Below are 24,721 nucleotides of genomic sequence, written 5' to 3'. Positions count from 1 at the left end.
TAATCTTCATGTTGGTTTGTTGATGTGTTTGATTTTTGTGTTTAATGTATGCCATTTTTATATTGCATAAAGACTGTGTGCTTTATACAACTATTTGTTGAATGTAAGCAACCTACTCTATATACTATTTTACGTATGTCAGCTGACTTTGCCCAGACATGCTGAGAATATCAATTTCTAAACAAAAAGACAAGTCTACTTTAAAAAAAATATTTTTAAAATTAAATGAAGTATCAACCTCTGTATCTCCGTATCTGAAAATTGGTTGTTCCTACTGTATAACCCCTTTCTAATTCTCTGGTGGGGGGCTAATGAAATGTACTAATATTGAATGTCCTTATGAGGTTTTGAAATGTTGGTATGCCAGCGGACTGACGCAACAGTATGACGTGATGGGAGGGTGGGATGTATTGCTTCAACAATATCAACACATCAGATACACCTTGGTAGATGCCCGATTTCATCAGGGATCACTCTCAGCTCAGGTGACTCTCACTATTCAGGTATAGGGGTCCCATAGTTGCTATGAAATGGCTCAGTACCTGCCCCCCTGCACTGTCTCAATGGTTCACATTTCTTAACACCTTCCTGCAGAAAATATATTTTTGAGCACAGAGGCTGTTCAAGCTGCACAGCAGTTTGCAAGACTGCCCCGCAGGCTTGCCTCTATTGCCTCTACACTATATCCCCCCCACCTTCATTTGCATCATCAAGTGGGCAGGACAAAGTGCATGATAATGCCACAAATTGCATCATCACGCCTTTAATCACTCGTGTAGCTGGAATTGATACCATAATTTGTCTCATTATGATACATGCCTGCCCACTTCGCAGTCCAATGTGTGGCCCTAAGGTGGAATAGCATACTCCCTTGTGAGTCCAGGTTATCAGTCAATAATTCCAGACAGTAAAGAATGTTATATACTCAATAAGAGAAATTGTACTTTACAGTTGGTTAGTATTGAAAAATCAAATCATTAAAACTGTGTTTGTTCTTAGAAATTGGGGAGTAATGATAACTATGTTAATCCAGTATTGAGGCCAATTATTAAAGACATTTTTAATTGTTCACAAAGGAGGAAAAATGTTTACATTAATTTAAAGTATAATATAAGTAGATTAATCTCCCAAAAACTTGTGATTAGACAAATAAAAAACATGTTTCCTGTGTTCTATTTGATATGACCAATTTCAGGCCATAATTGCCTAAACTCACATGTAATGCGTTATTAATCTGTGAACGCTATGGAGTATATTAGGGAACTATTTAGGAAGCCCTAAACCAAGCGGAAACTGCTTTTTATGCATGGTTTAGGCATTCTTAAGTAAAATTGTCATTTTAGAAAAGCCTAATGCAAGAGATATCTCCTGCATTAGGCAAATGACTGCATCAACCGCAGTCCCCCTAATAGTCAATGGTGACTGAGGTCTCTGCAATTTTACCAAGTACTGTCTGCAATGGCTAACGTCATCTAAAAATGACGTTAGCCATTGAATCCTATGGAGAGAGCATCCGAAGATCTCTCTATCGCAGGTTACATGCGCTCCCCTCTGGTCACTATCGCAAAGTTGCTTTGCGATAGTGATTAGTGTTTTAAAGTAAGTAAAGTCATCTCCGGGACAGCTTCCTATCAGGTGCACTGGCCTGGGATGATTTTTTAATAATGGTGTCAAAAAATAATCTGTCATCATTGCGTTGACAGATTATAATTAATGAGACAACTCCCCATTAATTAATAACAGACCCCCTAATCATCTGAAGCTCACACGTGGTGATTAAAGGGGCCTATTTATTTACCTATAGGCAGCAAAAAATCTAATTGGAACAAAAACACCAAAAAAAGCATAGAATATAATCACACACACAATATTAGTAGTAATAATAGTATTTATTACTTTGTGTTACCAACATGGTTTGTAGGGATCACATAAAATAAAGGAGGACGCAATATCAAGGGCCACCAGTAGATGGGGATATAACATCCCCAGACGCGTACGCAAGCAGTGAAGAAAATAGTTGTCACAGAGCGGTGTCAGGCAAAATAAAAACGAATGTTCTAATTGTATATTATTACGAATCTAGATGCATTCGTTTCAGTTGATAAGAATATGGTATTTTACTTACAAACTGTATCCTGCCCATTGTAGGTTTATTTAGTGATTATTAGTATTTGTTCATGAAAATCAAGCATTATCCAAATTTAACAGCTACAGATTACACGCGGCAACTAAATGGGTCAGTGCCTGTTGCACGATGGTCCCTCAATGCACAAAACAGGCACAAGCTGACCTACAACTGCATCTAGCAATTGCCTAAAGGTGGATAGGAGTCATAGTGTATATAGTTTCAAGTTGCATATTGTGCTACATTGTAGTTCATGTCATATTTGGAGGGACAAGGGTAAATGTACTCACCTTTGCTTAAAACCGAATATCATATTTTTTTAAATGTTTATCTTATGTCCGGTACTTCAGGTTCCCCGTTTGTGCATCGGAACTGGATTGCACTGTCATTATATGCACGATCAGTTTAGCAGTATATAAATAATATATTTAAATGACTAACTAATTCCACTGATAACGCTAGGCTATTTCAGTCAAGTCTTCCGTTTCAAACATTACCGGAAAAGAGGGATTCTTTGTCCCGAATGTCCAAGAACTTGTTAGATAATAGCTCAACTTCAGTATCAAAGGGTATCACTTATATAGAAAAAGGTTTGTTTTTCAGCACAAAATTATACTTATATTTGCATTGGTACAGAAACACTTCAAGTCATATTCTAAGATGATATATCCTCCAAAAGACAAAATTATTCATGTGTATATTTATAAATGTGTGTGAGTATATATATATATATATATATATATATATATGTATATGTGTGTGTGTGTGTAATATATATATATATATATATATATATATATATATATATATATATATATATATATATGTGTGTGTATATAATATATATGTGTATATATATATACACATATACATACACAAACAAATAATTTGCAGCTTTGTAGATTTAACCACACTATAGGATGGGTAGGTAAATAATTAAATGTGGTTTACTCTACCTGTTCAATAACGATGCAAATTAGTTTTAGAGTTAGTGAAGTTATTAGATTACACGACCAATAATACTATATCTATCTATCTAGCTAGCTAGATAGACTCAGTTTATTGTATAACCAGCTATATAGATAGCTAGCTAGCCATTTATCTATATCGCTGGTTATACAATAAACTGAGTCCAGACTGGTTTCTAATATAAGATATACAAATTCGTTGGAATAGTGTGGTTAAAGACTAACGAATATATAACATTCACCCAAATTAATATAATGTTAATAGAAGCACGGTGAAACTGTAGATTAGTGGTTCTGGCTGTACAATATAAAAGAGTTGAAAGTTATTGACATATCACATGGATATGCGAAACACAAAGAAACATTTGCATAAATGGCCGATTACAAGCACTCTGTAGATTATTAGCAATGTTACAAAATAATTATAAACTACTCACAAATGCACAATTATTGGGGATACATGTAGCTTCTAAAAAGTACACGCTAAGGAAATGTTGATAATAAATGTACTAATAAATTATAGTATCCCACGCATTGCTATCTAGACCGTCTCTTTGTGAGATATTTGAGGAGGGGAGGGAAGGGGGTGGAAACTTTTTTTTGGAAGAGTTGATGTCACAATCTGAAGTAGCCAATTAGGGGAGAGAGAGTTGTGCAGTGATTGGCAGAGGAGTCCTTCAATGAGGTGGGGGGCAGAGCATAGAAAGCGAGCAGTCTCACAAAACACTCTCGGTGCATTGTACCCCCCAACCCTTCTGCTGACACTCTACACCCCCGGAGCTGCTGACACCTGGACACGTACTCATTATATACTGCATTTCGCTGCTAAGAAATTGCACCTCGATATTGTTTACTTTCTATACACTTTATCCGGGACAGGATGCTGATATGTTGCACTAGGAGTTACTAAGATGCCCTTCAATTGTTCAAAAGTGCAGCCCTGTTTGTCTGATGTCACATGTAATGTCGAACCCTCCAACACGGTGCTCTCCATCTGCGACTTGGGAAATGCCATATACCTCTAGGAGCGAGCTACTATTATAGATTGCGCTTCTGACTGGGTGCTCACACGGATTGTACGCAAGGACTGGCTGCTCACACGGGTTGCACTCAAGGGCTGGTTATTCACACGGACTGTACTCCATTACCGGCCGCTCTCATATTGCACTCCAGCACTGGCCTCTCTCACGGACTATAATACATGATTGTCCGCTGACACAGATTGCACTTCAGAATTGTCTGTTTACGTAGATTGCTGCTCGGGACTTTGAGTTACTCAGTATTTACAGATTTAATATACATGGATGAGGACCCTGTAACTTTCCATACTGCTTGACTCGCCTACTGTGCTTTACCAGCAGACCTGTAAGCCACATGGACCCTGATGGAGCCTCGGGCAGGATACCAGGAGATAGCCGGAATGCGGCTGGGTTACCTACGCGTGGGAGGCAGGCAATTCTTCGCTCTATCCCAGGTGCTGAGTGGCCCATTGCGAGGGGTTCCGCGAGGGCGGGTGTGCCGACGCATGGAGAGGCTGCAGATACAAAGCAGACGCTGTGACCTGCGAGAGCTCCGCGCACTGAAAGCCCTCAGATCTGTCCCGAGCAGAGCCGTGCAGTGTTGTCTTATATCCCTTGAAGATATCCACATTCTGTGCTCCTCATCATGGGGGCCAAATACAGAGATATCTAAAGACTGGCTGCAGCCTGATGGACAAACACCTGACACCCCGGAAAAGGAGTGTGTCCCGTCCAGGATAAGAGCTACTTTCCCCCCAGAGCTGGTTGATATTTTTCAAGGCGTCCCCCATAGCCCGGGTACCTCGGTGGGTTATTCGAGCCCCTCCGACTCTACTCTTGACCAAATAAGCTCATCAGACACAGAATCTGACAGCAGTGGCACATCAGAGAGCAGCGTCCTCTACAGGTCAGTGGGGATTAATGAGCGAAGCCGGCAAATAATAACGCGGAGCCGGGACTGCGGAGGACTGTGTCAAGCGGCTGACTGCGCAAAGGCCAGTTTACCCGTCAGTGACCCAGAGTTTTCCCATGAATTAAAAACTGAAGACTCTCAAGAAGATACAGAGTCTGTGAGCCACCAAAGCAGCCAATCCCCTAACTGGACAGTGAAAGATGAAGAAGAGGTAGCTCTACCTGCAGAAGAGGAGCAGAGTTCTCAGCCTGTAGAACCAGAGCCCCGGGTACAGCAATTTGACAGACTAGTGCGACAGTCTAAGTTGTGGTGTTATGCTCGTGGTTTCAGAACAGACTTGAGAGATTTACACCCCAGGCTTATCCGCAAAGTAGGTAAGTCCCCTGGGACCAAACGACCCGGAAGACCCAAAGGTAGAGCGAAGCTGAAGAAGAAAAACCAGGACAGAAGAGATACAAAATATCATTCCAAAAAAGTCACCACTAACCTTCAAACTCCAGTTAGACCGCCATTCAGCTTTTTGGGGAATTTCCCAGCACCCCCTTCTCTGATGGTTGGAGAGGATGGAGACCTGTGTCCAGCCTATTCCCTGAGGACGAAAGACCACAGAGATGTACCTAGAATTCACCCTGTCTGGGGCTGGCACCCAGGAGGAAGTGCCATCCCTTTACCTCCCAGTATGAAGTTTAGGACTTTCCCTATTGGTCAACTGTGAGTTGGAAGTAAACAAAACACCATGCAAACTATTACTGTGTATGACCTGCCTCAGTCACCAATAGTTGATAATAATAGTAATTGCATTCCTGACATGGATATGTTTATAAACCCATCCATCTAGAAATAATGCTGATGGTATGTAACTGAATTATAATCTGAAACAAATGTTTACATCAATATTCAATACAGCATGTCAATATGTGGATCAATGCAAGAGACTGAATTGGAGTATGTGATATTCCTTCTTTTGATATTATCCTGACTTCTCCCACTTCCAAACAATAGAGAAATATACCTATTTATTTTAATACTCTATTGAAGTTAGTGGGGGGTTTTTTTGTTGAGGAGGGGGGTTGTTTGTTTTGTTTTAAACAGTTTGCTGAATTGACAGCAAGTGTGGTGCTATTATTTTCTATTACAAATCTTTTGGAAAGCAAAATATTTTTGTAAGTTTTTTTTTTTACACCGTGGAACGTATTGTGGGTATGCAATATTGTTTATAATGTTAGTTTTGTTTTGCCTTTTAGTAAGTTTGGAATAATTTGTTTATTTTTCTAAAATGTATTGTTTGTGTGAAAACAACAAAAGTAAAATATATTGCTGTTGATATTTTAATAGCCAGCATATGAGAAAATTATGAACATGCCAAAGCAATCTTTGTTTGCTGTACAGAGCTTTCCAGGGGATGAGACGAGGAAGGGTTTTGGGCAGGACAAACAGAAAAGCAGAGTAAAGAGATATGAGGGAATGGAAGCAGGCAGGCAGATGCAAATAGAATGGATAGTAGGGATGGAAGAGAGTGAAGGGCGAAGGAAAGGCAGAGATGGGTGGAGGGAGTTGGAAAAAAAAGATGAGCTATCTACTGTTGGAAAGTGAGAGATGTATAGAATATCTACATACATCATGATCAGAGCAGCTATAAAGACCCAATTTATATTGTGTTATTTAAACAGGACCAGGGTAGCCCTTTAGTGACCAATAGCACTTTCAGTTCATAAAGTAAGGTACTGGAGGTTATTATCCAGCTGCTGACCTTTGGGCAAGCTTGCATTAACCCTTTGTGTAATAAAATAAGAATTCCTATAGCAGTAGTAGGCAAACTGGTCTTCCGCCTATGGTGGAGCTACAGGTCCCCAACATGTCCTAAAAGCCAGGGGTTGGCTTGGCATTTTTGGATGTGTCGCTTCACCATTACTGGAAAGCCAAATGTTGCCTATATTAAGGCCTTGTGCACCATTTTTGCAACTACAGGGTTAACAGAAGCAGGCTGCACAGCCAACTGGGGTCAGCTCCGTAATCTGATTATTGTGTGCAGGAGAAAACAGGCGTTCATGCAAGGATTTATCTAGCTACAATAGGGAGAAATGAGAATTCAACTATAAATCAAAAAGGGGTTACGTTTTCACGTTGCTAGCATGTTATTGTATGTTGTTCACTGGATGGGTCTCAGGGAATGGTTTAATATCTTTATTGTGAAATTTCATGCTACTTTTTTTTCTGTTTTGTTTGTTTTTTTGTTTTTTGTTTTTTACCCAGCAGAGGGTATTTGATTTTCATGCAAATTAGCAGGACAGGGGTTAATACAGACTTGACCCTTGTGTGTCAGACACAAAACCAAATCCATGCTGGAGTGAACACCCCCTTCCCATTCCCTCTCCCCTCCACCTCCTATGTCCCCACACCTCCTCTTTAGGAAGCAAGAGGAGGCCTGTAGTGATGCATCAAAGGGGCATCTTGCTGGAGATCTTGTGCAAGCCCCTGCTCCATACCAAGGGGAATGTTTCAATAAGTGGCTATTTACATCTAAATGAGATCTTATTAAACAAAGGGGGAAGGGGGGCTTAGTGGGGGGAAGTGCAGTCAGACCCCATCCTGAAAGATTTATTTCTGGAACCACAGCCCCACATAACATTTGGGTATGCTTACATTGGATGAATGTACTCCTCAGTGTTTTGCTCTGGGTGTTTTAGATAATCATTTCAAATGATCTGTTCGGTGTCTGCACTTCAGGTTTCTGAATTTATTTATTTATGAAGTATGGATTAAAATACAAGCAACCTTTGGAATAAAGTAAAAATTCCTGGTTTCTGTTGTGCAATACGAAAGCCAAACTGATCAATAAAAAAAATATGGCAGATGAAGTACTGTGTTTATTTTATTTATAAATTATAATCTGTTTCTATTTTGTCCCAGTAGAAGAAACGTGTAACCATATTGTAACGCCACACATATACACAATATAGACATTGCTTCAGTCCACTGATTTCAGTCGCTCACTTTCTGACTCTTCCATTTGTTACTTTATATTTTATCAACAATTTTCTCGATTTCTTGCTTTGGCCAAGATGAGATTTAAAAAATAATTCTAAAAAAAGCAAAAATTCTAAAAAAAAACCACCCAGGATTTATACTCAACCACAGTGTTACTTTTATACAAGAAGTATACTTTGTTTTGTAACAATGTTATTCAACCTCATTTCAAACCAACAGCCATAAATTAAGGTTGTCATTGATAACGGTGCAATATTACACCACTAGTTTGTCAGATATATTTACCTCTACAATCAAAAGTAAGGTCTGTTTGGTTTTTTTTCTTTTTTTTTTTCTTGTTCTTTTTTTTCTAAGGATGAAAGGGAACTTGGATCTACCAAACTATCAAGTAATATGCATTAGTGAATAATCACCTGCATTTTTACCCCAGTGGCAGAATGTTTATGACAAACTTTCCTTGCTGATTACAATATAAACAGTTATATGTCTGGATTATGCATTTCTGTACAATGTCACGTCACCATTTATTTATATAGCGCCACTGATTCCGATGTCACATAATATATCATTGGATATGTTCAACTGATATACATAGATAGCCATGCAATTGTTTTTTTTTTTTTTATAATTATGCATTATCACAGTGGTTGTGGAGGGCATTGCTAACTTTGCACTGGATTCCAGGAAACTCTAGTAGTTACTATTTTTACAAAGCCGTTTTATCATTTACAAATGTGTAAAAACTCCCATATTCAGAGATTTTAATTGTATTTAAATTTGCTGTGTAAAACATGTATATTGTTTTGTTATCCATTTCAGACAGTGCTAGGCTCAAAGTTATGTCAATTTCTAGACATAAAGGCAGGACGTCTGCTGTGCATGGGAAAATAGTCCGTCTCCCCCACAGACACAATTTACTGTAATATTTGCTGACATCGAAATCAAGGCCAGGAATGTACAGACAATTGCATCTGACATTGGTAGTGGTAAAATATTTGCAGGAATGCTAAGAGATAACATCCAACTAGCAACATAACTACTACCGGAGCATGTCCAATGCCAGCCTGTGTGGTGAACACAGACAATGTGCAATACTCTTTTTTTCACCTCAGATCTGTTTGCTTTAATTGCAAAAGAAATTACTCTGCAGGTTTCTGTATGATTGCAGGAATAGTTGCACAGTGCAAGGGGAATGCATTAATGCAAAGTTTGTGTTAAACATAGAGGGCCTGATCATTTAGGGGAGCAAAGCATAAAAAAGGAGGAACTTTGCAGCTGGGCAAAATCATGTTTCATTGGAGGGGGGGGGGTACATTTAAAATGAGGGGACAGATTTATAGTTGGGGTAGGGTATGTCCTAGATCAACTTTAACTTTCAGTGTAAAAATAAAGCTATCAAGTATTTGTGTGCTAGATCATCATCATGAAAAAACAGCCAGTATTTATTTTATGTGCAAAATAAAAAAAACTAATTTGCACCCCCTGCATTGTAACATGGTTTGTGCATGAGCAAACCTGCCTTTATTAATCTTTTTTGCTTTGCTCTCCTTAATGACTGAGGCCCTCTCAGTGTAATGTGAGTTTGGTTTAAAACATGTATTTCAGCTTAGCGCACGCCCAAATTAATCAATGCACAGATCTCAAGATATGTGCACTGTTGAAGTTGGGTGTAGGTCTGCTTTGCTCTATTACATAAGATACTGCAGGATATGTTCAATGCCTATGTAAGATATATGTTTTTTTATTTAACCCCCATGAAATACATTTATTAGGATGCTGTTAATGGCTTCTGAAAATAAAATACCTTTTTACAGTGGCTTCTGACTGCAAACACGTTATAGCAATCATACGTAACTGTCATCACTAGTGATCAGGACTTGGGACTAACTCTGTAGCTTTAACAAGAGATACAGCAAAAATACAAGTAACCTTGAGATGCCCAGAGCTTGATTTGGACATGGTTGTGTGCGCTTGACTTTGACACGTCTTTACTGTACATTCGAAGACGAAGCGGACAGGATTGCGTTTACTGGTGTAAGGTCTGGCTGTGGGCATGCGCAGAGTGATTTTACGTATGGTATGCTCAAAATCAAAATGCGCTATAAATTGGCTGTTACGTGCCTTGATGAGTCAGGCCCAGAAAGTGTTATAATGGTAAAAGTAAACCTGCACTCATCAAATTACTTTGCATCTGCTGTACCACACTAACCAATAGTCCAACAAGTTACCCCTCCTACATATCTGTGTAGCAGTAATAGAATAGTTGTTATTATTATTATTACTACTACATACAGTGTTTGAACTAGCGTTGCAATGACTGTTTTGCGCTGATAGTGTTAATGGCATTATTTAAATTTCTGAAGCCAATTTACTCCCAAGATTAACAACATTGGAGACAGCAGGTTTATGATGATAGAATACTAACCCAGTCCCAGCTTCATATTTCGTGGAGCAAAACAAATGTGAGACGCTCTGACACATGCGTTTCTTTGTAAATAAAAAATATTTATCTGTATAAGACCCTCCTGAATGAATCATACCCAGAAAAACAAAATTCCTTGCAGTTCACATTACCACAGCTTGACTGTGTAATCTTAAATTAACTGATATAGGTCATAGTTATTATTTTTATTTAAATTTTGGTGATAGCTTTATAGCTGTTGAACTACAACTCTCAGCATGCTCTTAACACATTACTTGTAGCTTCAAAATCATGCTGCCCTTTTCAATGTAACATATGCATTTCATATGTGGTTTACTGGTTGCTTGGTTTGTATTTAAAAAATGTAAGTTCAAACACCAGTGAGTTCCCAGGCTAAGGCTGTCTGATCAGCTATTTACATCTGCACGTATTTGAAATACATTTGTTCAGTGGTGTGCCCAGCAGACCAGATGCTTGTGGTGGTAACTAAAATGGCACCCCTCTGATGCCTTACACAAAACGTGTACATGATAAATTATTCTGCCAACAAGGAGAAAAACATTTAATTGTTTCTATTATTATTTCCATTTTGCTGTTCCTTAAAAACCTGTGACTGTATTCAAATGCATGCCGCATTCCTTCTGCTGTTATGCTGAACTATTGGCAATTAACATATGCTGGGATTACCATTTAAAATGGAACACAAAAGGAATACACAGGCTTGACTGCAGCATATCTGCATAGTGACCAAATCACTATGAATCCATACAGCATGTGGAACGCACAGATTTACACGGCCGATCTGGTAACCCTAAATAGCATTTTTCATATGTGTTGTTTGTTAAGAGGCTCGCCATTAACCATACGTGGTGACACTTTCAGGGCTTCTGTCCTGTTGCTGACTTTTAAATATTTATGTGTATCCTGCTCTACTACATATAATACTTTCTTTATACATCTATTAGGAAAGAGGACTTTCCAGTTTTTGCTGTATATAATGAATAGAACATGGCAGAGGTTTGGTGTCCTCTAACATAAATGTGTGTGGTATAGACTCCCAGTCATATACAGGGTGTTCTTAACTGATACTTTTTCTTTGTTTCTGTGTATACTTCATCCTGTCTCTACCCCCTCTCCAGTATCCCAATGATTGCCCACCCCCATAAACATTTAATCCTGGATCAATAGCAAGAGCTCTCACATTTACTAGCCCACAGGCAAATCCTCCTTTTGCAAATTACATGTGTTTTTATTTTGCTGTGAATTTCCTCTCCCCCTGGATCCAGGCTCAGACTTAGTGACTATTTTTTTTCTCCAATAAACAATTGGAATTTCGAAACAAAACAAGGTTGACAAAATCAACCTTTTTCAACTACCAGTAGGTTAGTTATTATTAGATAACTAATTAAACTGTCCCAAAATGTTAAATTATTTGCAGGAAAATATAAAATACAGTGCTTTTTTAATATAAGTGATAATGCATTCAACAGCTGCATGTATGTGATACAGATGAGCAAAATGTTCAACACTGTTGTGCAGATTAGTCTCATTTTGTGTTTGGTTGGGCAATTTTGCACATTTCTATGGTGGTATTTGTTCTGTATGGAATCCCCACTCTCACTTTTCAAATACAGTGTGGAATGGCCATTTCACAGAATGATGAAAGAAACCAGAACATCCTACTTCTACCTATCAGACTGTTCCACTGTAAAATTCAGCCACAACTTTGCATATCTCTAGTCAGATCCGGATCATACGTTAGGCAACGCAGGCTCCAGCCTAGGGCCCAATGTGCACTGAGGGGCCCGGGTTACACTAACCTGTTTATATGTGGTTTTTGTTTTGTTTGCTTTTATACAAAAGGAGGAGTCATGGTGGCCCAAACCAGTATTTTGCTTCGGGCTCTATATGGTCTTAATCAGGTTCTGTCTTGAATGCAGTTATTAGGCCAAAACATAGATGATAATAACATATTGCTGACACAACATTTTATTCTTCCCCCACAAAGCTGTTAATCCAATCCTGGAAAAAGATAAGGATAACACCAGTTCTTAGACCATCTAAATAGGATTGTCATGTTGGTCTTTTAATGCAAGACACCTGTATGGTTGCAAATAGAGATAACCAAAGCAAGTGTTTTGCAGCCAGTGAATTGGGTTTTGAGGGTGTTATGAAAAATAAAGTTTTGTAGTTTGAAATAATATTGTATTTTAAAATATGTTTTTTGAGCAATGCATGAAACAAAAATATAACAAATTGAAACAATGTTAATTATCAATGAGTTTTTGCACCCTTAAAATATATTTTAAACACATTTGGATGCAGACATTTTGTGGCTGAACTAATGAGGCAAGTGGCACAATTAGTCTGATTGTTCCCAGTGAATTAAGCAACTTAATATAGTTTCAGCCCCAAAATGGCTGTCTCCAGTGTGTAGGTGATAGGTAAACTTGGATAAAATGTTTGTGAATTAAAATGCTGAAAAGTTAACCCAAATCATCATGTGAACAAAACAGCAGACTTGCCATCATATGCTGTATGCAAAATACACATGAACTGTGTAGTTTATAGATTTCATCTATTTCATAGCTTTGCATGCCTATTCTGGCCTATTTGAGCATGTTTTGAGACCTTACCACCCACTACTCAGTGGGGGGATCTCTAGCAACTGGATGGAAGGTGTAAGTAAAATTGGAGCCACTTAATGTATTTATTATTTAGTGTTTGCCTGTTAATTGGTTATTAGAGAGTTGGTGGTGAGGTTCAAGCTGTGAAGCCACAGGAGTGAGAGGTCTGTAGGAGATGGGAGGAGGGTTAGGGACTGGTGTCACTAAATTCTCCACTACTCTTTGTTTACATCTGACCAATAGAAAAGGGCGGACAAAGGGTTATTGTGAGCCTGGGGGCTTTGTACTGCCCCCTCCTCCTGGACGCTTTCACCAGGAAAAAAAATGGCTTGTTCCCATCCACACACCCTGATTTCCCACCCACAGACCTGATGTTTCAAAACAACTTAAATAAATGATACAGTCACCTTACCCTTCCAGCATACAATAGAGCACAGAGAGGGAGGGGAGGGGCAGCTGGGTACAAAGCCTGCACACAGAAATCCAATTATTTGCCACTATTTTTAGGCAATCTGACCCCAAACTTCAGCTGGTAGCTGAAATTGTATCCAACTAATTAATAGAAAAGGAAACAAAAAAAGAGAATAATGTTTTGAATGATCTGGCCACATGTAGCTGTTTATCTTTATTGACCAGGAAACATATCTGAAATATCAATCTAACTCCATAGCACTATGTTACAATGAAGAGTTAGCAAAATACAATGTGTCAAAAAATGCACACTGTCTTCCAGCAGATTTCTGACATCTTTGTAAAGATATTTTTGTCCCAATAAATGTTATACATATCTGAACAATTACTGTACATCTCACTATATATAAAAGATCTTATCTTCCAAAACAGAGGCATGCACTCTGTGACTCGGGATCTAAAGCTAGACCTAGAATCTGTTATGGGGTCACCAAATTGTCAAACTATAAATGACAAATAGATGACACAATGAGGTCAATGAACAAAATAAACAAGTTGATCCAATATAAAAGAAATCTTATGATCCAAACAAACATATAAATGTTTTCAAATACAGACAAAACTTGGAAACAAACTCTTACACTCTCTTTTAAAAAGAAGCCATGGATTTGGTAGCAATAGAGGTTTAGTGAAAAAAAGTGTTTTTCTTTTTTTTTTAGAATATTCTTGTACACGTTTGCACAATGACACCAACCTGAGTTTTCAAATCAGGGACAACGAAATATGCATGCACTCCTTACACGCACCATTTTAAATTTTTTCATGATAATTCAGACACTTCTATTAGTTTATATCATATATTTAATTTTAATTTTGCATGAAAATTAATATGATGATTCCTCATCAATATGAGGAATGATCAATTGACATAAGTTTTAGTGAAAAATTATAGAAAAAGCAGGCACAATCAGTCATGGAACAGGCTACAGGGTCAGCTTAGAAACGGTTTTATGTTCATTTATTTACTTTTTTCTTTTCAATTTTCTTTTATTGGTACTTGGTCTTTTTTTTTAACAACCTCATACTTTTTCTACTAAGTATAATAGAGGAGGCGGAGTTGTGGGATGTACAATTACTAATTTAGGGCACAGTTCCTAAAGCAGTGTTAATTCTACATATGATCTACATAATGAGGCAAATTGGTACAGCTATCCCAGACAGTAGATGATGGGGGGAGGGGAATGTAGGCAATTACTAAAACATTTAAATTACTTACTGCAAAACTTTAAATGACTATTTTGTACTCTGTTGGTAAATCTAATAATATAATTCTTTATTTATATAGCACCAACATATTATGCAGTTTAATTATTTACATGAAAGGAGACTGGAGTACACCCATGTAAGCAAGAGGGGGAACATACAAATGAAACACATGGTGCCAGCACTGTAAGGAAGCAATGCTAACCACTGTGCCTCTGTGCAGGCCAACCAGTAATAATTATAGAAACAGTAATTGTCTTTTTTATAAGACTAGTTTGTGTTAAGTCAGTTTTAAATGCCCATTTTAAAATGCAGCAATTTTCTGACCAGGAAACTGCGGCCAGCGTATCATGAAAGTGAATGGATAGCAAAGTTCCCTTGCCACACCATAGTAGTTCAACTGTTAACACACATGCATGTAGCTTTGGTAATAAGCATACCTCTCAGCAGCAGGAGAGAATAATAATAATAATAAAAAAAAGTGAAAAACTCATTTAGGCCCCTTACCCACTGGTGTTAAAAATCATGCTTTCATTATCTTTTTTTTTTTTTTAAAATAATTTTAATAGGGGCGTGGCTTGGAAGCCGAGCGAGACGGCCGCATCTGCACGGAGCTCCGCACAGAAAGAGTGGAAAACTCACTTTAGTGGCGGATTGAGTGAACCCCAATCACACAGGTAAGCCCCAAATCCTGTGTGGGGAAAAGCGCTCACCTGACAAGCGCTTCAGCGGCTGAGGCGGGACAGCGGAGATTGCCCTGGAGAGCTGAGAGGAGACGCGGCTAAGAGGGACTGACGGCTGAGGGGAGATCTCAGAGGAGAGAGCCTGGTCCCCCATGCGAGGTGCATAGACGCCGGGATTTCTGCCTGGGAGCCATTCATGTGATCTGGGAGCTGCGTGGTGTCGGTGGAGTAGAACCGGAAGTGGCAGAACGCCATTACTGTCTTCTCTTCCGGTGAATCAGACCTCGTGGTGCCTGCTGGGAGCCATCCTGGGACGTTGTGGAGAATAAAGAGGTATGCAGTGGGGGTGGAGGGGAACCTGCCTTTTCCTCTATACCTGAAAAGCCCCAATACATTATTAACACCAAATCTGGCTACATGACAGGTGGAGAGAGTGAACATCAATACTGCTAAGTGGCTTATCCAGCAATTCTGGGGAGGATGCACCAACACTGATTCAGCACAGATGATTCACATTGTGGATACTGATAATTCCCATGCGTTTAGCTGCATTGTAACGAAGATTCTATCTTACAGCAGTGCAGAATAGCTGTGGAAATACTAACCAATAACCTGCTGGTGTTGATAGCATTGCAGCTCCAATCATTTACCAAAGGGGCCACATGATACATGACAACACCTCAATCCTAATAATTACAGCAGATTTGTCATATCTCTCTGCACGAAAGCTCTATAAAGCAGTTACCTCCTGTAGCAGTCTACAATCAACAAACTCTGCCATCTAGTGGTCATTTATTGTACTGCTTCAAGGATCATCTTTTATTCCATAACAAATCTGTCTCAGTACAAGCTACATCACTACCACTGAAAAGAGTATATACAACAGAGCGGTTCGTTGTGCTTCATCATCTTTCCATGGCTGATGACTACTAAAAGCCTCGAAACTCACCCTGCTTAAATGACTGACTAAATATCTAATAACAGGAACTTCCGGTGGGCGGTACACCTAGCTGACCGCGTTTTAACAAGTCTCTTCATTCTCTCCCCGGAGTTCGGCCACACAAGCGGGCCTGTAGAACACAGATAATCATTGCAACATTCCTGAAGTTAGATACGTATAATTATATGTGTTTGGTTGCTTAATACTAAATATTGCTTATTAGATCTGAAATACTGAAATAAGTGTCAAAATCGATAATTCATACAAATATTCTTACGCGATGGTATAGTCTTGACACTACAGAGGGAAAAAAAAAAAAAAAAAAAAAAAAAAAAGTAATTTGAATACTTTTGTTTTTTAACACTTCTTATATTTTTTATTTTTTCCACTAATATGTGATTAGTTTAAAAATAAGAAGAGAGAGTTTACAATATAACCTTAGTCACATGTTATTGAATTTCTGATATAATAATCTCTGACAGACTCTTAGATTAGTGCCTTATAATTGTACTTGGTTTGCTTAGAAATGGAAAAATATTGTAGCAAAAATTCATCCAAGCGTGCAAACAGCAAGCTGGATCAGAGTAAGACGGGCAGAAACAAATCTGGAGCGAGCAAAGATGCTTCTTCTCCTTCCTCGCCCCTCTCAATGGGGGACGTGGAGGAGGGGAATCAAACTCCTCTTACTCAATGCACAAATACTGCAAGTACAGATACGGCTCAAACTATTCTAAATATCCTCCTTCCTATCATAGACAAAAAATTCGGAGCTATTCAAGATACCTTCGATGCGGCTATTGCCAAAATAACAGAAAACACGGCTAGAATTAACACGCTGGAACAACGTACCAGCGATGTGGAGGATAATGTTCTAGCCTTGCAAAACGGATCTGAACAAGATTCGCGCAGATGGTCACAAATGCAAGAAAAAATTGATGATCTGGAAAACCGTAGTCGAAGAAATAACCTTAGGTTTATTGGTATTCCAGAATCGGTGAAAGGGCCTGACTTATCCTCTTACCTTAGTCAAGACCTAATAGTTGCTCTCAATTTACATGACGAAATAGACAACTTACAAATAGAACGAGCCCACCGTCTGGGTTCAATTAGGGAGGGCAATTCAGCTAGATCTCGACCTGTTTTGGCTAGATTTTTAGACTTCAAAGATAAGGAGAAAATATTGTTAGCATTTAGGAGAAAGAAACAATTGGAGATCGAGGGTCACCGAATACTAATATTCCAGGATTATTCAGCTAAGTTGTCACAGAAGAGAAAAGAGTTTGCACCAATTTGCAAATTCTTGGCTGGTAATAATAAAAGTTTTGCTCTTATGTACCCAGCTAAGCTCAGAGTGGTGGAGAATGGTCGTACATTACTTTTTGAAACTCCGGAGATGGCAAAGAGTCATTTTCAAGTGCCTACTCCGCATTCAAGGTCACCAGCTGGAGCTCGCTCACCTTCTAATGCACCAACTTGAATGGTATAGCAGTCTAGATTTAGATAAGATGTTAAAAGGCTGATAAATCACATAGTGACTGTGATTCTTGCTTATGTTGTTAATGTAAACTCTCTCTATATGTATACACATGTATATGCGTATATATTTAGTTATGTTACAAATGTTTATTGTTGAATATTCTGTGATCTCTGGTAACACTCCCAGGGATCACACGCAAAATTTGGTTAGGAAAATGTTAAGAAAAAGTTTGAGGTATAGAAAATGTAATGCATTATATGTTTTGTTCTCATATTTCACAAAATGGTTAAATATCCAATGTCTCAGTTTACAAATGTGGGGTGGTGAATCCCATGGTCTGGGTCAAGTTTACTTATTGATGGTTTTGGGGGGGTTGGTCTGCAATCTCACCCTGCACACCTTTGGTTTGACTAATTGCCCCACCGTGGGTATCGGTTAGGAATGCAGCCTACACAGCTAGATTCCCATGGGCCTAATACTCAGCAGACCCTCAATTTATCATCTTGGAATGTGGGTGGGCTTAATTCTCCTATTAAGCGTAAAAAAGTCCTTACTCACCTTAAAAGAGCTCATATCGATATAGCGTTTCTTCAAGAAACACACTGGAGAAAGGATGATGGTTATATCCTGCGGGGAAGCTGGATTGGAGATTGCATTTCGGCCTCATATAAAACAAAAACCAGAGGCGTGGCTATAATAATAGCTAGACACCTCCAATACACAGTTCTAGATACAGTCATAGACCCTGAGGGTCGGTATCTACTACTTTCTTTACAAATCAATGATGAAAAATATACCTTCTTGAATATTTATGCCCCCAATGGATCACAACGTGATTTCTACCAGTCCCTAATTCAATTAGTCCTACAACGCGACACCCCTAACCTTGTGATAGCAGGCGACTTTAACTCCGTTATTGATCCAAAGTACGATAGGTCAAAGGCATCTTCTACAACTAGTCCAAGGGACCCTGAGTGTTTTTTTGGCCTGATGTCCAGGTGTGGCATGGTTGATCCGTGGCGCCTCCTAAATCCAACAGATAGATCCTATTCCTTCTACTCTAGTGTACATAGATCTTTTTCAAGAATAGATTACTTGTTAGTCACGGACACCCTAATGCCGTGGGTTCGTAGGGCAGACATTGCTGACATAATTATTTCGGACCATGCAATGATCTCTCTTACGATCCAGAATCCGAGCTTGAGACAGAGACCTAGACATTGGAGATTTCCTACTTACCTATACAATTCAGACCACTTTCAACAATTTCTAAGACACAGATGGGCTGAATACCTAGATGATAACATTGACCAATGGGATGACAAAATTCTTTTCTGGGACGCTTCAAAGGCAGTTATGAGGGGACACATAATTGCGTATGTGTCTAGACATCGTAAGAAGGCTAGGGAAATTTATGATAATTTGAGCAAATTATCGGCTGAGGCATATGCTAAATTTGCTTCTGATCAGTCGGATGTGTCATGGACAACTTATCGTGAGGCGAGACAACTCTTAGAGAGTTTTTTGACTTCCCAAGCAAAACAACAAATTGATTTTTCAAAAAATAAATTCTTTAGATGGGGAAATAAAGCTGGCAAATTACTTGCAAACATAACCAAACCTCAGAAACGTAAAAGTCATATAGTTGCCCTTAAAGCCCATAATTCTTCTAAGATTCTTACCAAGTCGGAAGAGATATTAGAAACCTTCCAAACTTATTACTCAACCTTATATAAGGGCTCTACACCAAATCCCCAACTAATGTCCAAACTTTTGACTGAGGCCAAATTGCCTTCACTAACGCCAGAACAGAGAGAAGCTATGGCAAAAGATATTACTTCCCGAGATGTAGAGACTGTAATCAAACATTTGAAACTTAATAAAACACCAGGCCCAGATGGCTTTACAGCAGAGTATTATAAGGTCCTTGAAGGAGATCTGGCTCATATTTTAGCAGATTTGTTTTCAAAAATACATAGGGAACGTCCTGTATATCCATCGTTCAATGTGGCCCATACAGTCCTTATCCCTAAACCAGGTAAGGATCCTATGATGGAGGGGTCTTATCGCCCTATCACTCTTTTAAACACAGATTACAAACTTTTAGCAAAAATCATGGCAGACCGCTTACAAGGTATCCTTCCTGGGTTGTTAACATCTCATCAGTTGGGATTTGTAGCAGGACGCCACTCGGTCAAAGGTATTAGGACAGCCATTTCAGCGATTGTGGCCTCAGATGTGGGATCCACCTCAAACATGATCCTTAGTCTAGATGCCCAAAAGGCCTTTGATTCTGTTGCATGGCCTTTTTTGAAGGAAATTCTTTCATGCAGGCGTTTTGACACTGATTTTAGAGCACTTGTAGCCTTTCTTTACACCTCTCCTAAAACATCTCTATTGGTCAATGGTATCAAGGGTTCCCCACTGGAAATGTATAGAGGCACTCGCCAGGGGTGTCCACTTTCTCCATTACTCTTTAATTTGGTATTGGACCCTATGCTCAGAGTCTTGCAAAATTGGACGCAGTTGGAGGGAATAAGGATTGGAGATCAGGAAATCAAAATTACAGCTTTTGCTGATGATGTAATGATCTACATATCTAATCCTGAAGTCTCTCTTAGATCTCTAATGGACCGAATAGTGGAGTTTGGTTCTGTCTCGGGGTTCTCTGTCAATTTTGAAAAATCTACTGCTATGTATCTGGGAAAGGGTGTCATAGTCCCAACATGGGCAAGGGATATTCCCATTACATGGGCAAGGTCGGCCATGCCATACCTGGGCATCCAACTACCAAGAGATATTCACTCTCTATATAACCTTAATATCTCTAGGGTGATAAATGTAGTGGAACATGAGATGAAAGGTTGGAAACATCTCTGCCTCTCTTATGGAGGTAGAATAAACATAATTAAAATGATCATATTTCCTAAACTATTGTATCCATTACAAGTTTTACCCTTATTATTGACTAGATCAGATGCAATGAAATTGGATACAGAATTTAGACGTTTTATCTGGAATTCCAAAAAACCGCGTATTGGGTTGATCAAATTACAACAGTCAAAAAATAGAGGAGGGCTGAACTTACCAAATGCTACCAAATATAACCAAGCGGCCCAATTGCGACACCTTAAAGACTGGTTGCATAACACGGATACTTATACTAATACTACATTAGATCAGAATTTCATTCCTAACCTTAGCTTATTAGCCTTTATTCATCTACATGAAAAAGATCTTCCAACTCAAACTATAAATAATCCAATCTTGTATACTGTGCGTAAACTTTGGCATAGGCTTTGCCACATATACCATTTAAGACCTTATATTTCAATGAACCTCCCATTATTAAACAACCCTAACTTTCAGGACGGATCAGCTTCCTTCCCATTTACTAACTGGGCGAAATTAGGAATTACTAAGATAAGATCATTAATTGATGCAAATACGCGAAAACCTATGACCTATACTCAAATAAGCTCTACTTATCCACAACTAGCCCCTTATCATCTAGCAATATTTCAATGCCAACATTACATTAATACAGTACTGAGTAAAATCTCTCCGGAGGATTGGGATAATCCCTTAGAGGCTATGCTTTCGAGACCTCCCCTGACCCGTCAAGCCATCTCACAGCATTATTCCCTATTACGTACCCAATTTGACTATAACCATTCTAAAACTGGCCTTTCATTGTGGCAGGAACAATTTCCTCACCTGACACCAGAGGTTCTTTTAAAGGCACTGACCAATTCCATTAAAATATTACCGGCCATGACCTACACAGAAATGTTCCTAAATATCTATCATAGGGCATATCTGTCTCCATCTCGTCGATTTCAGATAGGTCTATCAGAATCACACTGTTGTCCGAAATGTGGGTCTCCAAGAGCGGATTTGACACACTGTTTTTGGGAGTGTCCCCCAATTAAACGATTCTGGACCCAGATTTGGAGATTCTCTAACACACACCTGGTAAATTATGCACCTCTGTCTCCGGAATGGGCGATATTTGGAATACTTCCAAATACTTGTAAAGTTAGTAAAGGATGCAAAAAACTACTATTAGCAGTTTCTGCTGCGGCCAGGAAGAGCATACTCCAGGTCTGGGCCCAGGATTCGCCTCCCATGTTTTCCCTTTTTAAAGAAAAGCTCTATCACATATTCCGAATGGACTGGATAGAAACGTCTTTGCAGAAGGAAGTTAGAGTAAAGCAATTCTTTGGCACATGGGAGAGCTTTATAACTCTCTTACCTCATACTATACGAACACAACTTTGGAATAGTTTCCACAATACTGAGTGGTACGGGTTAAGAATGGTTTCAGCAGACCCTCCGATTATTTTATCTCCACCTTCTAATAGTTAGGTCCTGGATAGGATGGGTTATTGGGGAAGAGGAAACAAGGGATGTTGGTGACTTATTTAATTGTATGAGAATTGTGAAAATATGTATTTATTCATAATGCATTTAATTGTATATGTGATATTTTATACCTCAATAAAAAAAAAAAAAAAAAAAAAAAAAATAATTTTAATAAAAGCATCTAACAGGTATGTAGAGGAAATTCATTAGTTCCAATGACCCTGTTGTTGGGAAGAGATGCAGTGTAGTGTTTTCCATTCATCCACACACCCCCCACAGGTGTCAGTGCCGACTACCTTTGCATGTCATGTGATAGCATTTGATATGGAATGTTGCTGAAGTTTTCCTAACACAAGTGGGTAATCAGCCTTAGGTTTCCCCCTCCCTACATTACTTTGTAGTATCTGTTACCCATAATAGATAGCCTTTTAAGTAAATTCTGCATTTTAAGTGCATTATTTTAAAAAAAATACCTGTACATACACTTCTGCATCAGCTGGTGCTTGGGTACAGTTCTGAGACTATGTATAAACTATACTTTAGTATAATAGTTTGATTTGCCAAGCTACTTAACAGATTGTCAGAGATGAAACATTTTGAGACAGTTGAAAGGAAATTCCCTTGACAGCATATTTAGAGATAAGTGAAAAGGCAATAAATCTCTGAGATAGTAGTTTTTTTCTGTTCTTATCACCCAATTATGTATTGTGGGAAAAGATACATGTGATAAAATACCAGATTGTGCTGCACTTAATTACTAAAACATAGTAATCATTGAAGACTGGTGGTATTAGACTATATAAACATTAGTTCTATGTCTCCATGTATCAGTAATTAAAGGCTATTGTTTTAATAATTTATGTGACATTATTCTTAGGCTGGGTACACATTACAGAAAATTGTTCTCTATGCGAGAATTTTAACGATTTTACCAACAACGGAAAAAAACAAAGTCCCGATCAGCATGCCGATTCACGTGTACACACTAAACACATTTCACAAGATTTGTGCTCTTCATCTGTAATATGCTTCGGCCGAAAAGATCATGACTCTGCACAATCCATAGAGATCTATAGACACTGCTGGTCGTGAGGGCATACACACTGTAGAATTTTAGTCTGGTTTAAAAATCAAATGAAACAATATGATGTGCTTTGGAACGATAATCGTTCATCAGTGCAGTGTACACACTAATGCAATACTGGGCCAAACGTTCGTTTATCGTTTGATTGGCTCGATAATCAGCTGAAAACACTGTAGTACAGTGGATTCCAAACTTTTTCAGTTCAAGGCACCCTTAGGGTTTTCAATTTTTTTTCAAGGCACCCCTAAGCCAAAATAATTACCAAGTAGTCCCCCGCCTTGCTTACCACTGGCCCTGGCCAAGGCACCCCTGTGAGATCCCAAAGGCACCCCAGGGAGCCTAGGTGTACAGTTTGGGAACCTCTGCTGTAGTATATACCCAGCCTTAGAATGAAAGAAATCTTATTTATAAGAATGTAATGTCTAGAAATCTTCCTTCAAAGCAAGAGTACTTAATCTATGAATTTTCCCCAAAAAATGGATCACCCAGTCATTGAGGATGGCTCCCAATAGATCCAAATTTATTGTTTACTACCAGCTGATATATTATTACTACTACTACTATTAATCTTATTTAAATATTATTGTATATTAAAAGCCCCCAATTTCCAAATTTACTATATTGTGGATAACAATGCAGTCATTAGAAGGAAGCATATTAATAATTAAATACTTAGGCTTGATTGAAAAGCTGATTCACAAATATAGTTTGCATGCCGCAAAAGGTTAATAACCCATGAATTAAACGAACCTGCATGAGCTGTTTTACACTAATTTGCATATTATCCTTTTTATAAATGAGAGCTGGTATACTGCCTTCTCGGCAAGGTAAAATGAAATATCAATTAGAGACGCCAATGGAAAAGTAACAGTAGTGAAATTATCACAAAAGCCCCAGAATATTTCATAGATGACATGACTTGAGTATCATTGTTTACTATGACAAAAAAAAATCATAATTTGATTGTCTATGTTTTTTCAAAATAAATACATTGTGCTCCTATGGCTTTATTTACAGAACATTTTAAGGACATTGACTTTCGCCCACCAATTTCTACTGTAATATTATTTAGGTACCATGAACATATTATAAAAGTGAAATAACTGACAGTTGTCAACCATAGTTGTCTTATAAAGAAAATTTCTCTGTGTTGAAAAGTGAACATCCATTCACTGCAACCAACTCTGTTTTCTGCAGAGATGACCCTGTTACCTCCCCTCCACCCCCTCCATTACATCTAATTAGGATGCTGGTAATTATTGACCTTTGCACTCTACATAACCAGCATTCATTTTCCTCAGACTTTGACTATTAGTCCTGAGAACACTACCAGACTGGTAAAAATTCCTCCTGTCCTACAATCGTTAAAGAGCTAATAAGTCACAGATGAGGCAACAGATCTACCCTTCTTTCAAGACTTTTTTCCGTGTTTCACT

The 24,721-nt window shown here is 38.6% G+C and overlaps 1 protein-coding gene across 1 annotated transcript; it reads left to right on the top strand.

Moving 5' to 3' along the window:
• Positions 1-3,819: 3,819 nt before the first annotated feature.
• On the top strand, positions 3,820-6,198 carry EPOP (elongin BC and polycomb repressive complex 2 associated protein). Its single transcript, XM_075215338.1, has one exon. The coding sequence runs from the start codon at positions 4,478-4,480 to the stop codon at positions 5,738-5,740; it is 1,263 nt and encodes a 420-aa protein (XP_075071439.1). The 5' UTR covers positions 3,820-4,477; the 3' UTR covers positions 5,741-6,198.
• The last annotated feature ends 18,523 nt before the right edge of the window (positions 6,199-24,721 follow it).

Source organism: Mixophyes fleayi, chromosome 6, assembly GCF_038048845.1.
Source record: "Mixophyes fleayi isolate aMixFle1 chromosome 6, aMixFle1.hap1, whole genome shotgun sequence".
NCBI lineage: Eukaryota > Metazoa > Chordata > Amphibia > Anura > Limnodynastidae > Mixophyes > Mixophyes fleayi.
This window is presented reverse-complemented; position numbering and strand designations above follow the sequence as displayed.